The sequence below is a fragment of the Limulus polyphemus genome, unplaced genomic scaffold (genome assembly GCF_000517525.1).
Source record: "Limulus polyphemus unplaced genomic scaffold, Limulus_polyphemus-2.1.2 Scaffold1012, whole genome shotgun sequence".
In the NCBI taxonomy this organism is placed as follows: domain Eukaryota; kingdom Metazoa; phylum Arthropoda; class Merostomata; order Xiphosura; family Limulidae; genus Limulus; species Limulus polyphemus.
Genome location: NW_013666622.1, coordinates 136534 through 154944, shown reverse-complemented (window position 1 = coordinate 154944; position 18411 = coordinate 136534). Strand labels below are relative to the sequence as shown.

Here is an 18411-nt window from a genome sequence, read left to right as displayed (position 1 = left end):
TTTTTTTTTTTTTTTTTTGTTGTATGCTGTACATCTATAATTAACATGTTAAATTTTTACATAATATATATTTATATAATTAGATTGTAATTGTGTCAGCTGCTATGGAGATTACTTGTTATACATCTTATAATGAAATCAGTATTAAAGTTTAACTAATTCTACTAAATCTGTGGAATTTGAAGTAAAGAATATATGTAATTTTATACTTTAGTAATAGAGGTTAAATTGAATGGTCATTTGCATCTCTGTGGTTATCCAACATATATTTAGTATTTAACAAGTTGGGAAGATATGTGTAAAACAGCAGGAAATCTGTATGAATTTGTACAATTTTATCCATATCTGGAGAAAGAGAAACTTGTGGAATGAAAAAAATCCATAGTAAGAAATTTAATATGCATTATGTGTGTAGTAAGAAATACTATTTTTAATGAACTGAAGGTAACAGCAGTACTGTTGCATTTAAATGAACTTAGGGTGAACCTTACTTGTATTTGAAAAAATATTTTTATTAACACGATAAAGTATTATAAGTTAAACCTAAAATGCTCATAAACATGCACAGTGAATATTTTGGGGAGCTGTTCCTTGTGTGGTTTCGAATTGAATCAACACTTAATTTTCATAGGCAGAAAACACTGAAGTAGACCAAAAGCACAAATTGTTGCTGGACTTGCCTCGGAGAGGACCAGATGCTTTTGAAAAATTTTTTGAAATCTTAGTAGAAACTGGACACTACAAAGCAGCATTGATTCTTGAACCAAATCTTGAAAATGCTCCTTCATCTAATGCACAGCTGTCAACATTTATCAATTTAGATGATGGACTGGATACAAGTGTAAACGGAATAGGTGAGATAAAGTAGCTACTGTAGGTTTTAACATGCTTATGGAAAAAATAAAGCTTTTGAGGTTATTATAATGATTCAAATTGCATGCTGTTACTAGTATTGCAAGACTAAAGAAAACAGTGAAATTCTGGATTTTAAACTGCAGTGAAAAAGGAATTAAAAAAAATACTGAAGTGTTTTGTGTAACAGAAACACATCCATATTGTGACAGTTTTAATTTCTATCATCCTATATCAGATACAATTTTGATAGTAAGTGTACTTATATTTCAATTAATAATTCCTTTTTTAAAGTCATTTTGTCAAACCATGTTATATACGTTTCAGTCAAGTGCATTGCTTGACATAATCATGAAACACTAGCAATATACGTCATCTAAAAACTATCAAAGTAATTGAAATAGTGTCATTATGTGTGTTTGTTGTTAAGCACAAAGCTACACAATCCTGCGACAATGGGATGTCTGTTCTCTGCCCACCACGAGTATCAAAACCCAATTTTTGTGTTTTCTTTAGCCATTTCATGAGAATAATTGATTAGTTAAATTTGATCAATTAATGAGCCTGATGATTAATCAGTTAGCAAATTCCATTAACCACCCAGCTTTAATACAAGTCTTAAATCTACAGTGCTTATCAAATTATGAAAGTTGATGTGATTTAAAGTAATTTAAACCAAATTTTTTCATTTATGTTCTTGGAATTATCACTAAAATAAGGAACTAAAAATAAGAACAGTGCTGTTTGGTTGTGGTGAATGTAAGATGTCTGTATAATCACACAATTGATGATCTAATGGTAACATTGAAATCAACTGGTGTTATAAGAGAGTACCATTACTTGAGGAGAGGTGATTTTAAGAAAGATGTAAAGTAGAAGCTAAAATTCACTTTCTTTTAGTGGTGGTGAGAGAGCCTTATTGTTTTGGATTTAAACTTATCCTTATGGGACTTAACCATCAAAAATTATACCTGAAAACATGACATTGATTTTTGAATTATTTGAAAATCACCCACAGAGTAGTTTGTTGCAACCCATTACACTTTATAGAGAACATTCCACTGCACAAGTAAAAATATTCTATGTCATCAATATGTTTAATACAAAAGTTTTATGATTATCTTAAGTTCATTATTTTCTGGGTTTTTTTAAGACGAAAGAGCACAAACAAAAGCTAGTGTTTGTAAAATAACCTGTGTATCAAGTATTTTACATAGTGGTTGATGTATGGGTACAACAACTAGAACAGTAGCAAAATACTTAGAATGTGTATAATTGCCAAGTAATGTAACATTTTTCATTCTGACAAGTGACAGATTTACATTACAGCTTCTCATTGATCTGAAAACAAAACACTGTGCAACGCAGCTACATTTCTTCAGTACATTGTGTTTAATGTGAAAATGAAGATTTGCTCCATTTTTGGCTTCCTACATGTTTAACATTCTTTTTGTTTCCTGACATCAGATGTATTATAGCATAATCATTATAATTTTAGAGTGGTGTATTGATAAAACTGAGCAATATGTGTGATTTAGCATTTTGATCATATGTTTCACACTGTCTGAAACAAAATTACATCCACAGTAAGAAATACAAATAAATACAATCATTGTGTGGATTAGAGTATATTTGTTGTACGATATGTTGTTTTTTATGACTGTTATTTAGTTAAGTACCTGTTTTATATATATATGTATGTGTGTGTGTACCTGAAACATTGAATGGTTCTTTCTCTGGTGAAGAATGTAAGGATAATATTACAAAAACATTATAGAAATATTTTTCCTTCAATAATTTGTTTTGATAATTTTGGATTCACCAAAAGTTGAGGTTGAAAAATTTATGAATTGGAAATCATAGCTGTTTCCTTTATATATAGGCCATACCCAGTCAGATAACCAAGGAATTAATCAACTACGAGTAATACCTGCCACCAAATGGAGGGAAGATTCTGATGTAAGTCTGTGTGTTATTTTAAAGAATTCACCTATGAGTTGGTATGCATGTACTAGGAATTTGACACAGGATGTAAAACCAGTAATTGCTGTACTAATAATAAAATTAACTGTTTCCCTTATTCCTACCAGCTACAGAAAGGAAAAACAGCATAATATTTGTGCTTTTCATTTTTTCTGAGCATACAGATTTATTTAATGGTCAGGCTAAATTATGTAAATATAACACAAATAGTGAATAATGTTGCTGGAAATATTTTAACATCAGTTTTAACCAGTTTGAGCATTGTCGTCCATTGCTGTATACAAATATTTAATATGAATGCTCTCTATACTATTTTTTTAGCTTTCAGTTGGTAAGCCTTTGATTTCTAGTATATGTTATTTAGTTATTTAATTAGCAAGTGGAGTTTAGTCCCCTATAGGCTTATCTCATAAATTACAAATCCTTAAAATGTGTATTTTTCATTGCTATTTTATAGTATTTAATAATGATAACTATACACCATCTTACAGAGAATTAAACTTGATTCTAATTAGTTTTTATTAATTTTGCATAAGCATGTAATTAAATTTATGTAATTGTTAGCATAATTGGTTTAGATCTTGCCAACTGTCACAGCAAGATAATTTTGATCCACTTTAGGCTTGGTTCATAAATCACAAGTTCCTAAAACATATTTATATGTGTGTGTCTGTCTGTCTATATAATATGCTTTTCTTTTCTAAAGCCACATATTTTTTAACTAAACTTTTATTTCCTTAAATTTAATGTATTTCTTACATTAAAAAAAATAATAATCAAGGTCATCAGAGTTTCATTTGCATTATTGTTATGTAGTGTCTGACAAAAACGTGTAACTGAAGAATGGAACTAACTAGTATTTTTGAGGGATGCACGGGTGGTAAAATTTGGCTGGAGTCAGGTGTCAACCGTGACCAGGTTCTCCCCTTGCCTCACCCCCCAAAAAAACAACTTACACAAAAAATTAGAAACAAAAACAAAATTGACATTTATTACATTTAACTAAATAATCACCAACAGAACATTCAAGTTTTACTTTCAATTTTCAATGCCTAGCCCCAACTTCTCAAACCCTAACCCCTATTGTTCTCCAAACCCCCACCTTCCCCAAAAATCCACTTCTCAAGCCATGCCTGTTACTAACACCTATTATTCTCTGAATCCCTGACTTTCAGCAGGTAGGCAGTTTTTGTTGCTAGGAACATGTTTTTTTACAACTAAACCAATTATTGACTATAACTTTCAGTACCGTGTTAGTTACCACAAAGATTAGGGCTTAGATGCCTAACTTCGACACTTGGCTGGTGCCGAGTATTACTAGATAGCCTGGTACCTCTGAATCACTAGTATTTTAAAAAAAAGTTAAAATCAATAGTAATAGAGGACAATGTGAAAATGTGCCATATTATTTGCTCATGGATACTTATGTTTAAGATGTTAAAAGTATGATCAAGATATAAATGAAAGTGTAGCTCATTCACTTTTGTAAACCTTAAATTTCATTATTGTCTAGTGCTATAAAATGTCTTCATGCCCACGAGGATACTGTTTAATTATTAACAATGTTGACTTCCAAAAACTAATGGATGAAAGGTATGGATCTGAAGGAGATGCAAGAAAACTTAATATGGTGTTCCATGAGCTTGGTTTTGAAGTGACTTTAAAAACAGATCAGACATCTCAGGTGAGAGAACTAAAGAATTAGTGTTTTTTTTGTTTTTTTATGCATAAAAAAATAAACATGAATTTTGAGACTAAAATATTCTATTTTAGTAACTTGGTCATAAGTTATATGGATTTGTTAACTTTAATTGATTACAACACACATTGCAGTATGCTGAAGTGAAGACTACTTTAAAAATATAAATTATTCATAAACATACAAAAGTTGATGAGAACAGCAAGCAAAGATAATTAATGTGGAAAATAAACTTTACTGTTGTGATCAATACTGAATTAGTCTATAAATGTTTATTAAGATTACATTTATTGTAATTTTCTTTCATATTTCTTGATATATATTCATAGTTGATGATTTTGATAGTATACTGTTAGTTTATGTACAGGTATTTTCTGATTCTTGATACAGCAAATGATTGATGTCATCGAAGCATTCTCAAAAAAGCCAGAACATGAACACGTAAATTCCTGTGTAGTGATCATATTGAGTCATGGAGAATATGATATTGTTTATGGTACAGATGCAGAAGAGGTTCAAGTAGAGAAAATACTTGATTATTTTAACAATGAAAGTTGCCCATTACTGCAGGGGAAACCTAAGATGTTTTTCTTCCAAGCATGTCGTGGAAGTAAGTATGTATATTTTGGATGGTTGCTGAAAACTAAATTGGATTCTTGAATGTTTTCTGCCTTGTTTGAATATACGCAACTCTTGCATTGATGAGAATTTTTTAAAAGAAATTCAAGTTTTGTATTTTTACATAAATTGGTTAGTTGCTGATGGAATTTAAGCCTATATTTTTAAATGATGATACTTGCACGAAATAATTTTATTTACTTCCATAATGAACCAAAGAACACAGAATAATAACACACAAATCAAACAATGACCTATAACTATTTATAACTTATCTGGCTTTCTAACTGAGACATGAGGAGCTTAAGGTAATTCCCTTTGCTGCTCTTTCTGAATACTACGAGAGAAACTTTCAAACTGAAAACGAAACAGACAATACTCTGTACTGAAAACAATATAATATGTTATGTGATAGATTAAAACTTTCCCTATTTAGTTCTTACATCAGAGAAAATTATTAACAGTATCTCAAAGAGATGATATAACAGGTGGGTTTGTCAAGTGGATCTGACTTTCTAGTTTGTGTCTCCATAAACAAATAAGATTGAAGGCTATAAACCCCTCAAGGTACGTGGTGAGGGGACCTCGCAGGGAAGGTTCTGTATTTTCAGCCAACCTCCTCTGGGATCTAAACATTCACCCACATGTTTATCATGCGTGGTGACCCATGAAAGGGAGGAGAGGATCCTGGTGATTGAGAGGTGTCACTAAATGGTCAATTTAGGTCAGTGGCACTTTAATGCACCACCTTGGCCTTGAATTCCTGTAGATGGGTGGCCTTGTGGTGACTCACCCAGGGTCAATCAGCTGATCTAATTGGGCTAGGGTCAACCAAGCACCAGTGTTAGAAGTTCTCAGTGGGTGTTGTGGACATTATTTCTAATACTGGTGTTTGGGTATAATGCCAACGAGACCCTGGCATCTCTACAATGCTCGGCTTTAGTATTGTAGTGCGTCCCCTTGTAGGACTCCATGGTGAGTGTGGTCAATGGGCACTGAAGTTTTTCCTTTCTATGGATTCTCAACCCAGTGACTTGCAAAAAAAAAAATCTTGTTGATTGGAATGCGAACACGATTGGAAGACTGATCTCCAATCCCCACCTCCTACTGTTCCTGTATCCCATTTTCTCATCCTTCATTCTTTGATTGAGAAATCATTAGGACAAATGTCTCCCTTTTTTATTAAGAAAGGTTTAGAGAGATTTGCTGTTCATTCTATCCCTAAAACCTCGTCATGTTTTCCATGGTGGTCTCCTGCCTTCCAGAAGGCTCAGACACGGGCCTGGAATGCCTTTTGCACAATATCCCACTTTTTCCAACTGCATTGCTTTCCAGTGGACCCATGCTCATGATCGGCAGGCCAGATGTCAAAGCCAGAAAGAATCTTGGATTAAGTTCACCTCCAGCATCTCTTCTACCACCAGTTCCAAAGTCATCTGGGAAAAGATTCAGAAGGTCAATGGGAAGTATGCTTCCCATCACCTTTCCATTTTGCTCTTCAATGGCTAGGAAGTTGCTGATGTACAGAGCATACCCATTACTCTCAAGGAGAGCATTGTTTATCTCTCCAGCACTTCTGTTTCTTCCCCTGCCTTTTGGCCATCAAGTCTTGGGCAGAGCAATCACCTCTTTCCTTTTGGGCTAATCGTCTGACTATTATCACCCATTTACACTGGTGGAACTTAAGATTGCTCTTCATTGGTCTGGCATTTCATCAGTTGGTCCCATTAACAGTTGCTATGAGATGTTGCACCATGTCTATCCAGCCTCTTTTGCCCTTCTTCTAGTTGTTTTTAACCAGATTTGGCAGGAGAATGTTTTTCTGATACATGATGTAAGACTGTTGTTCTACTTTTTTGAAAGCCTGGAAAGGATCCCAAGATTCTTTCTAATTACACAGGCCTGCAATGGTTTTACTGTGTTGAAATGTTTACATGTTCTACAATAATTTCTGTACACTGAATCCAAAAATGATATCCATTTTTCTCCATCACATACAGATTTTTCACAAAATGTCATAATGCAATACATAAAAGAAAGACCATGAAACATAATTTTGAGACTAATAGACGCAGATTTCACACACACAAAAAATTTGAATCAATGAGGATGTATATTCGTTTGACATCAATGTTCTTTCCTTTTCTTCAGTTTGTTTGTATTTTTTAGTATACATAATAAAAAATGTTCATTGTGGTTAATAATAATTTGATTGAAGTAAGAGTGTTTTTTATTCTCAATTTGTAAGAATTCCTTACATGATAGATAAAAATTAATATTATTTTCTGTGCACAGGAATTATGGTATATGCATTATTAAAACCAAAACAACTTTTCCAAAGTTTAAATTTGCAGGCTTGTGTTAATGTCCAATTGCTTTTACTAACTGTCTCTGTAAGTTTTTGGAGAGGATGGTTAATGCTCGTCTAGTTTGGTTCCTTGAATCAAACAACCTCTTCTCATCCACCCAATGTAGGTTCCATCATCAGTGCTCCTCCATGGACCGCCTGATTCGACTTTGAACCTTGATCAGAGAAGCCTTCCTCAAGAGAGAACATCTTGTGTCCATTTTCTTTGATCTTCAGAAGGCCTATGATACCACGTGGAGGTTTGACATTTTGCTGGATCTCCACTCCTATAGGTTGCATGGCCATTTTTCCATTTTTATTCATACCTATTTTTGGACCCTTCCCTGTTTGTTCTTTCACACAGGAACTTCCACATCTCAAGTTGGTTATCAAACATGAGCTTTATTGAGCAGCAGCTTCAGACTGCCCACACATGCTTATTGCAGTGGACCATAGCAAATGCTTTCACCTTTTCCTCATCTAAAACTGTTTGCATGCACTTTTGCCACCAGTAGGGTTTGCATCCTGATCTTGAGCTCCGTCTCAGTAGAGATGTTTTTTTCCTGGTGGCTAAAACAAAGTTCTTGGGACTTGTATTTGACTGCAAACTGACTTTTATTCATGATGTTAAGTAGCTTCGTGTTAAGTGTATAGGGGCTCTGTGTCCTCTCTTCCACTTCTTGGGGAGCTGATCGATGTTATATGCTCAAGATCTATTGTGCCCTCAGTCAATCCAAGCTAGACTATGGGTCTATGGATCAGCCAGGGCCTCTACCTTTAAGATGTTGGACCCTATTCACCATCTCTGGCTTCGGCTCTGTTTGGGGTTGTCAGCACTTCACTAGTCCAGAGTATGTATATTGATTGAGTCCCACGAATCTCATCTTCACCTCCTCTGTTTGCAATATTCTTTACAAGATGCTACTAAGCTTCATTCCTTACCACAGCATCCCACCTAGGATTGTGTCATTCTTCCTCAGTGGGCTATGCTCTTTCGGAATAGACAGTCTTCCATTTCTCCTTTTGATGTTCATGTCCAGGCACAGCTTGGTGAATTGGGTCTGTCATTGGATGATGTTACTCAATGATCAGCCCATCTCTCCATGAATCATTACCATCATTACCAGGCTGACGAAGGCAGATACTCCTGATTGGAAGTACTGTCTTCTCTTTGCTGAACATCTTTTGAACCATTCTTCTGTTCCTGTTTTTATGGCTGGTTCAAAATTAGGTGACTTTGTGGCTCAGTGGTTGCTCACAGGATCTCCTTTCTGTGTTAACTGCTGAGTTGTATGATCTTTCTCTTGCCTTGAATCACATAGAAGCTAAGCAGTACACTGACTGTACTATTTACACTGACTACACTGACTCTCTTGGTTGTCTACTGGCCCTGGAATTGCTTAATGCTAGGTCTCACTCTGTTCTCATTGAAAAATGACTTCCCCATTTTTCTCTGTCTTTCATTTCTATCCAGTTTTTCTGGATACCTGGCCATGTTGGTATTCGCAGGAATGAGCTAGCTGACACTGCAGCTAAGTCCGTCTGCTCTGTCACTGTCTTGCCTGTTTCATTTATGGACTATGGTCCTGTGATCAAGGCACAGCTTTGTGGCAGTTAGCATTTCCAGATTAAACGTACTGTTGTTCTTTGGCCATCTAGTTTCTGTAAGGATTGGAGGGAGGAAGTTGTCTTGGCTAGGCTACTCATTAGTCACAGTTTTTTAAGTCATCATTTTCCTTTATTTGGGACTAATCCACCAATTTATGGCCTTTTTGACACTCAAGTCACAATAGCCCATGTTTTACTTTCGTGCTGTAGTTGCTACTGTGAGTGGTGGCACCATCTTCAGCATGTACTTACTGTAGGCGACCTGATAATGGATTTATCTGCTTTTATATGCCGGGAGATCGACATGACATGGGACAACCCTTGTCCCCGGACATCGCCCAGGCTGATCTTGTGTTGACTGACAAGGACTTAGATTGTCTTTGTCCACCTCCAGATTTTGCCATCCCTTCCTATTCCCAACCCAATGAGTCTACTAGGCCTAATGTGATCTTTATGGATTTTGTGTCTCAGGTTTATGACTTTTTATCCCTTTCCCTATTTCTTATTCACCTCGTCCTTCCTTACTGCATGAACAATCTTCCAAGCCCTCTTTGGTTTTTCTTCCCTCAACTGATATTCGGGTTCATACTGATCACTTTGTCTCTCAATTAAGTGAAAGGATCAGCATGACATGCCCCCCGTGGACTTCAGATCAGTTTGCTCGTTCCTACCATCGTGCTTACTATCCATTTTTAGACCAGCAGTTGTTAAGTTTCTTATTGCCTAGTTTGGGGGGGGGGGGCTTCCGAGTCATCTATCAGTCTTACCCATGCCCAATGTTCTTGCTTACACCTCCTATCTGAAGGTCTCCACAGAATTCCTTTTCTGAAGATACCCTTGCCCTTCTCTCCCCACTTTAGCCCACATTTCATCTTCGGCTCTGGCATTACATACATAGCTTTTTTGTTGTTGGGACATTATATATCATGATACCATATTGGCTCAGGTCTGTTTACCCTCGACATATCTTAGGAATTTATGTATGGCATCATTTCTGAGGCATTACATTTTTGATATGGTCCCCAAAATTCTAGAGCCTCACTCAGGTGACATCAGTCCAACAATAATCCACCCTTATGATGAATATTGTAGCCCTTTTGTCCTTACCCGTCCCTTCTTTTTGTTGCTTTCCTCGATGATGCACCCCCTCCCTCGTTTCCACCAGTACTGGTGACTACCCAATGGATTCTGGTCCAGTGGGATCTCAAGTGTTTGAATTTCTTCATTGCTGGCATTCCTTCATTGGCAATCAATGTATGTTTCAGGTTCTGTTAGAAGGATTTGTTGTCCAGTTTTTTTTGCCACCTCCCATCTCTTCTTACCCTGTTTCCTTCCCTCCTCCTCAAGATTCTGTGACCAGCCAGCATCTGTCAGAAGCAGTTCAGGAATTGCTTTTGCAGTGTGCCATCGAATCTGTTCCCCATCCTTACAGAAGTTTTTATTCCTACCTTTTCGTTGTTCCCGAGAAAACTGGGGATTGGCAGCTGGTAATCAATTTATCTCGCCTTAACCAATTTGTTAAACTACCCTTGTTCCCCATGGAGTCTTTTCTCACCTTGAGATGGGTGTTATCTCCGGGGTTGTGGATGACCAAAATGGATGTCTCCAGTGCTTACCTACATATACCAATATCACCTCAGTCTCATCCTTATCTTTGGTTTGTCCATCTTGGGGTGGTTTATCAATTTCAGGCCCTACCCTTTGGACTTACCTCGACACTTTATGTATTTTGCCGAGTAGTCCAAGCTTTTGCTCGACATCTCCATACTCTGAAGCTGCAATTTCATTATTACATGGATGACTGGCTTATTTTGGCTCATTCATAACAGGAATTGGCCAATCTTACTCAGCAGCTCCTTTCTGAGGCAGATTGCATGGACTGGTTGATCAAACTGGAGAAGTACTTTCTGAAACCCACTCAATATCTTGTCCATTAGGGGGACTTTTTCAACACTCATATTAGTCTGGCCTAGTCTTCTCCTTTTTGACTTTGTTCAATGGAACTGTTGGTTCACCACGCCCTCTCGGCTCAATCACTTACTGCTCGCGAGGTTCTATCGCTTTTGGGGATGTGGTTATTAGTGACATCACTGGTCCTCGTTGGTTGTGTCCATATGAGATCCCTTCAGTGAGTGCTTATTGATTGATGGAACCTTGTTTAGGATCCTCTTTCCATTTTTCCCTGTGAGACAATCTGCTTTGGTGGTTGGACAAAGCCCATACATCGGTAGGCTTGCCACTTCCTCCCCACATCCAGATCTACATCTTTTCATGGATGCATCCCTTCAATCACCAGGTGACTTTGGGCCATTGTTCAGCAGTATAAAGCACTTTGCGTATCAATGTTCTTGAACTTCTAGCTGTACATTGGGCATTGCATCACTTCATTCAGACAATTCTATGGTGGTGGCATATATCAACCACCAAGGGAGCACCTGGTCCAGAGACCTCTGTTGTCGGACATTGGATCTCTTATACTGGGCCCATGCACATCACATTCATATTATTGCATGTCATGTGCTGGGTGTTTTCAATCTGGTAGTGGATCATATTTGATGCCCTGACTGGATATATGCCACAGAGTGGTCATTAGATCTTTTTAGGATCTTTGCCATTGGTGGGATTCTCCCCATGTGGATGCCTTTGCTACAGGACTTGGCAACAAGGTACCTCTCTTTTGGTGCCTATGCCTCATTCCCAAGCTCTGGTACTCATTGCCTTCAGCCAGAATTGGTCACATAAGTATTTTTATGTGTACCCACCCATCCGATTACTTCATTTACCATTCTTTGTCGGGTCCTCCTGTTTGCTCCTTATTGGCCAGCTCAGCCTTGGTTTCTACAGTTACAGCAACTGCTCCTCTCCCATTCTGTTCCTCTTCAACTTTCTCCCTACCTTCTTCATCAACCTTGGTCACATGACATGCATCCCACCCTACCCTAAACATTTTCACACCTGGCTTTTGTCCAGTCCTTGGCGAGAAGATCTGGTGTCACACGTTGACTCACTTCCTTGTTAGCTGGTTCTATCCGTCCATCTTCCATAGAGGTTAACCAACACAAGTGGAAGGTATTTTGTCATTGGTCTACAAATAGGGGTTTCCTGCTGACCGACCTACCATGGCTCGTATGTTAGAATTTTTCATCTGGCTCTTTCACCGTGGGTCTTTTGTTTCTTTGCTTTTGGGATATCGGGCAGCCTTATCCCTTACCTTTAATTTTTTCCTATACCGCAAAGTTTTTACTTACCCTGTCTTTACCATACTCCTGTGTTTCTTCTGGATACATTGCCCTCCCAGGTGACCTACCTTTCCAGATTGGGATGTTAACATGGTTTTCCATTCCCTTACTTTACCTCTGTTTGAACCACTTGCCTCGTATTCCATGTTTCATCTTTCCCTTAAAACACATTTCCTTTTTCTCTTAGCCTGTAGACGTTAACGGTCTGATTTGTTAGCCATTGATGTTTCACATACCCTTTATCACCCTACCTATCTTCTCCTTTATCCAGATTGTTCCTTCTCCCCAAGACGTCAGCAGCTTGGGAGGTGGTTCCTCCTTATTTCCTTTCCTTCCATTTCCCATCTTTACCCTCTACCAGATCCGAATAGGCTTCTGTGCCTGGTCAGGGCTCATCGTTGTTATATTGCTCATACTGCTTCCCTCTGTGGTACACTTTGCTGACTCTATCCCCTGGCAATCCTCCTCTTTTAGTGATTTTTCACCTTCTACCTTTACCAATTGGGTATGTCTTTTGATTTGATTGCCTTCTTCCTCCCTACATTCTTCCCTCCTGGAATTTGTTCCAGGTGTCCTCCCATCAGATCCTACACCTCACTTTTTTGCCCTTGGTTCTTGTCATTGTCATCCAGTTGAGGAGATTCTGCAGTCTGGCATGTGGACCACGCCCAGTACATTCATCTCCTACTATCTTCATCATATTGTGGTTTCCTCTTTGTCTGGGTATTGTCTACCACCTGTGGCCTTTCTTCAGATTTTGGTGCACCTCTAACTGGTAAGTTTTTATTCATACTTTCTTTTCAGTGGACTTTATCTATTTCTCTATCTCATGGATCCCGCTATGTGGCAAGTGACTAGGTATTCTTTAACTTGAAATCCACACGGATGTCGGTACCTCCATGCTCAGGTTTTGTTTGCAGTTTGAATTACTGAGTATGGTCTGCTTAGCCCTAATCACTCTACACCTAGGGGTACATCTTTTATTTATCCACTTTTCTCATTTCTATGGTTAGGATCACTTTCTTACCACATTCTCTCTAACTCAGATGTGCTTCTCTCATTTTCTGCCCTTATATCTTACACATTTTGCAGTTGGGTGAAGAGTATATCTGGCTCAGCAGTGGTGTGGTTCCCCTCTTTGGATCTGAATCTCTCATTTCCAGGGCTTTCCTTTAGATGCTTTTGGGGGTACTTCTGTCGTTCCCTCACACCAGTCCCTCCTCGTCATCAGTGTGGATTCTAGCTAATCTTGTGAGGGAGGTAAGTACTGTATCAGAAGTTATAATTTTCCTATACTATGTGTACTTTGATAGTTACTTACCTCATGTCACACTTCCCATCCTTCCTCCCAACATTTATCCAGTGCTGATATCTTCTGTCAAACTTCGAAGTGATAGTTTGGCAGAGAAGTGTAGAAGAGAGTCACATGCAGGAAGTGATACATGATGATTTGCATGAGAGACATGTTGAAATCTTGCAATTCCACTAGGGGAGAGCAGAAGGCTTGTTTGCATATAGAGGACAACACTGAATGAGAATAGCTAATTTTGTGAAAAGACGTAAGTATCTATTGGAAATACATTTTCAGTATAGGAAAATTATAACTTCCTTTTAATCATTAGTTGCACGAACTAATGATTCTTAAATTTTATCCATGGCTACTCACTGTATCACCTGCTGGGAAAACAGTTCTGTCTGGTGGAGTCATCCACTAGCAGTATGTTTGGTCCTTTTTGGCTGATCATCTGTGTTTTGGATCAGAGCTTGGATTGAGTTGTGGCTGGCAACAGCATGGGAGTCCTGTGGAGACTTCCACAAGTGGTGTCAAACTTACTGGGTGCCAATCCACATCATTAACTTGCAATACAGTACATTACCTTCTCATCCTAACCCCATGAGGATGTCAGTTCCTGGTAGCTGGGTTTTGCATGCAGTTGACTTGCTGTGTACAGTCCATTGCGCTACAGCCACTCTACACCTTGGGGCACATTCTTTTTACTCTCATCCAAATTATGGTCATCTAAAGATTTGAGATTCAGAATCGGATGGTTCAGATCCTTATCCAACCAATCTTCTCTTCCTTTTGGATGTGGCCCCTCCCATTTTCCACCGATGTTTGTGTCACCTCTTTCTTCACTGGGTGAAGAGTATATCTGGTACAGAAGTGGTGCAATTTCTCACATATGATCTTCTGATGCGAGGATCTCCTCTTTTAGGGTGTTCTTCAGACACTTTAAAAGGGTGCTTCTTTTTTCTCTCTCACTGGTCCCTCCACCTATTCAGTGTGGGATTCTAGTTATTTATGTGAGCGTAGGTAATGTACCGTATCAGAAGTTGTAATTTTCCAATACAGAAAATGTATTTCTGATAGGTACTTACCTTGTCTCACACTTCCCACTCTTCCTCTCCACTGAAAATTGGTGCTTCCATTTTCTACCAAAACTCGAAATGATAGTTCAGTAGAATCAAATTTAGGGAGTCGCATGCATCAGGAGGGTGTGTCGCATGATGATTTACATGCGAGATGCTGTTGAACTATGTTGAACATAGGATACGTGGAAGCTCAAGATTTGTGACATATGAGAAAGTTTTTGCATATAGAGGGCAGCACTGAAGAAGAATAGCTGTTTATGTGAGAGGAGGTAAGTACCTTTCGGAAATACATTTTCAATGTAGGAAAATTATAACTTTCAGTTGCTCTTGCTTTCCTAAACTTTTCCTGATGATCATGGTAAGTACATGTACATCTAGAGTAAGTCATTCTTTCAGTAAAAGCATTCCTTTGAACTCTCTATGGCAGAGATATCAAACAGGGGCCAGTAGGCATGTTAACAAAAACAGAAAATCTACAATAAAGCTTGTTTTTATGTGACCAAAACTTCTCCTTTCTATATACTTGTGATAGTTTCAGATAAACTGATTTCCCTACACTAACATCAGGTTTGATCAGAAAGTAAGGAGAGCAATCTGTGTTGATAACTTGACTGGGCTTTCTTTAAGTTGTGTGAGAAATACAGATTTGACATGTTTGATGGAAAGAGAAAACAATATCTAGACCCAACAAAAAAAAGTAGTGTGCATACCTGCATTGAGAAGTGGATAAAAATCCATTTGATCACTGAATAGTTCATTGGCTTTCTGTCCCTGAAGATAAATCTCTGCCAACTAGTCATGAAATGAACTAAGAAAGTATGCCTGTATTCAACAGTTAAGCTCTATTTCTTGGTCCAGTCAGTGATGTCACCTCATGACTTTTGTTTTCGCACAGCATTGGTTGGCTGTAGCATTTACACAACATTAACTCGGCCAGCAAAGTATATTAAAGTCACTAATCCTTTCAAACTAGATACTGTATGTTACTTTTGTATCTTCTCAGGCAAATTAGCCATTATCTACTCTAGAGAACAGAGAAACAAAGTAGCTAGAACAAGACAATTTCAATGACTTCCTGAACCACATATTTATGTTAAAGCTCATACAAACAAAATAAAGGAAATATTTTTCAAATTCCTATCTTAATTTGTCTATATATTATTTTATTTTATTTTTTTCAGAAAAATGTTTTAAAACTGTCAAGCTAAAGACTTGTCATATTTTGAAAGAGGAAGTAGGTGGACATATAGCTACATTCCCAGTGACATGAACACATGAAGTAATGAGTATATCCTGTGAAACAATGTCAAAAAGTGATGTCAGCATGGATATTGAAAAATAAAACCACAACAAACAATCATAGCAGTGGGCAACAAAATATATTAACAGACTAAATAATCAGTGTGTGTGTGCAGAGCTTCAGGTTAGCCTGTAACAACCTATCTCTGTCAAAATGACTCGACTGAAATTGAACAAAATGGGTTTACAACCCTGACTGTCTTTCTCGGGGATTCGGCAAATACTGGAGATATGTAATCGAATATAAATATTAATATTTCATATTTTTTATGAATATGAAGACCAATACAGGGAAAATAAGAATACATAGGAATGTATTCGTGAATACTTTGTCAGGTGATATGCAATAGTGATAAAATAGCAGATGAAAGATTTCAATTATTTTATCTTATGAAACAAACTTTCTAGAAATTGAAACAAATAACAACATTTCAATACTTTACTTTTTCAAAATGCAATAACAAAGCTTTAGAACAAAAAATATATTTTTTAAAGAGACTTATAGATATTATAACTGTTCATCATTCTCAAATATCTTGTCAGTGAGGTGGCAGCAATCGGGTCTGAGGGTTTTGCCTCCAGTGCTAAACAAACACTCAATGAGGGCAGAAGATGTTAGAACACTCAGGTAGCATTTGGCTAGTATAGATAGGGTAGGAAAGTATTTTTCATGAATCTTCCAATAATCTAGTGGGCTGCTTTCTTCAGAAATGCAAGGACCATCAAGGTAGATGTTGATCTCTCTATCCTCTGAATAAGAGGTGGCTGGTTTTTTTTTGGAGGGAGCAAAGAAACTAAAGAGCTTACTTTATTTATGAGGGGGGGGGGGATATACAGTCTTCTTTTGGTTCCATGGTTGTAGGATTATTTCTTGAGGAAACTTTCTTGCTGCAGGAGCATTCAATTGGATTCATAGACCATAGGTCTAGTGAAACACCAGTCAAGTTTAAATCTGGCAGCCAATGCCACAGCCAAGTAGAGGACACCATGTTGCTCATACTGAGACAGCCAGGTGTGATCAGATTTCGTCAGTGCAGAGACAAGATTGAAATTATACCTGGACTGCATGTTGTCAATCTTGGCTAACAGCTCATAAACACATGACATTACATAACTGGAGGTAACAATGTTCTGACCCTGTCTGAAATATGTTGTCTTTCAAAAGGTGTCAGTATTGTCACCAAATCTGCAAGCACAGTTTGATCAGGGAAGGTAAGTTTCAATGTACCAGTATCTAGATTAACCAATTTCTGGGAATCTTCAGTAGAGACTTAATCATCTTAATTTCTGAGTTCCATTGTGTTGATGTTACTGACTTTGCTTACATAGATTTTCAAATGTAGGACATGATGGCTGATGCTTTGGAAATTACTTTCAGCAGTGTCAAGCTTTATTCATGCCATCCCTAACTACAAGCTGTAGCATGTGGGAAAAGCAAAGGTTATGTTCAGGAAAAATTAGGATAAATTGTCTGCTGATTTAAATTCATCTAAAAGTTCATCTTCTGAATCACTATCTGTAAATGAGCTATCACCATCTCTCACACTAAATAGTGTTTGCAGTTCAAATCCAGGCAAGCAGAAAGCCTTGATCATATTGGATGCATTGTCAGATTTCACATATGACACCTTGTTGTTGATGTTAAAGAGATTTATTATTTCATTATATTGAGCTGCAAATTTATCAGATGTGTGACATCCCTTGAAATACCAACATGACTGTTTGCATTTTCCAGTCAAGTATAAAATGACCCGTGACTCCAAGAAAGCTGTGAACTTGTTTACTACACCAGATATCCACAGTGACATTGATGATGAGGACAAGATTCAATAGAGAGATGACTTTTTGTTGGGCTTCATCAAACCTTTTGTCAATACAACATTGTGTACAGATGCTTGTGACTGGGAAGAATATACCGAGAATACATGACTGTCATTAGATCTTGAAAATCTTTTGACTATGCCACTAAGAATGGTTAAAGTGTACTGGAAATAAAATTGGCAAGTTTGTTAGCGATATGCTTCTGATGAGGGTGTCTAGACTTGTATTTAGTTGATTCTGTACAATACGCTGATATTGTAGGCTGCTGCACCTGGCTAGAAGTATCAGAAGCCAGATGTAGACTTCTGTTCCTCTGCCTCATGATTACACAAGAAATACAAAATCATATCTCAGTTATATAATATAGAATATAGTTTATAATAAAATAATTAAAAACATAATAAATAACAATGTTGAATATAGTTTACTACACATGACAAATATATATAGAATATAGTTTATAATAAAATAATTAAAAACATAATAAATAACAATGTTGAATATAGTTTACTACACATGACAAATATATATAGAATATAGTTTATAATAAAATAATTAAAAACATAATAAAT

General features: G+C 37.2%; 1 protein-coding gene across 3 annotated transcripts in view; it reads left to right on the top strand.

The window, feature by feature from the left end:
• Positions 1–18411, top strand: part of LOC106461695 (cell death protein 3-like) — a 68808-nt gene that overhangs the window by 33031 nt on the left and 17366 nt on the right. For all 3 annotated transcript variants that reach the window (XM_013921543.2, XM_022388716.1, XM_022388715.1), the window contains exons 3-6: positions 632–854; positions 2735–2811; positions 4349–4519; positions 4925–5144. In XM_013921543.2, coding sequence (XP_013776997.1) covers positions 632–854; positions 2735–2811; positions 4349–4519; positions 4925–5144 — 691 coding nt within the window. The remainder of the gene's footprint in view (positions 1–631; positions 855–2734; positions 2812–4348; positions 4520–4924; positions 5145–18411) is intronic.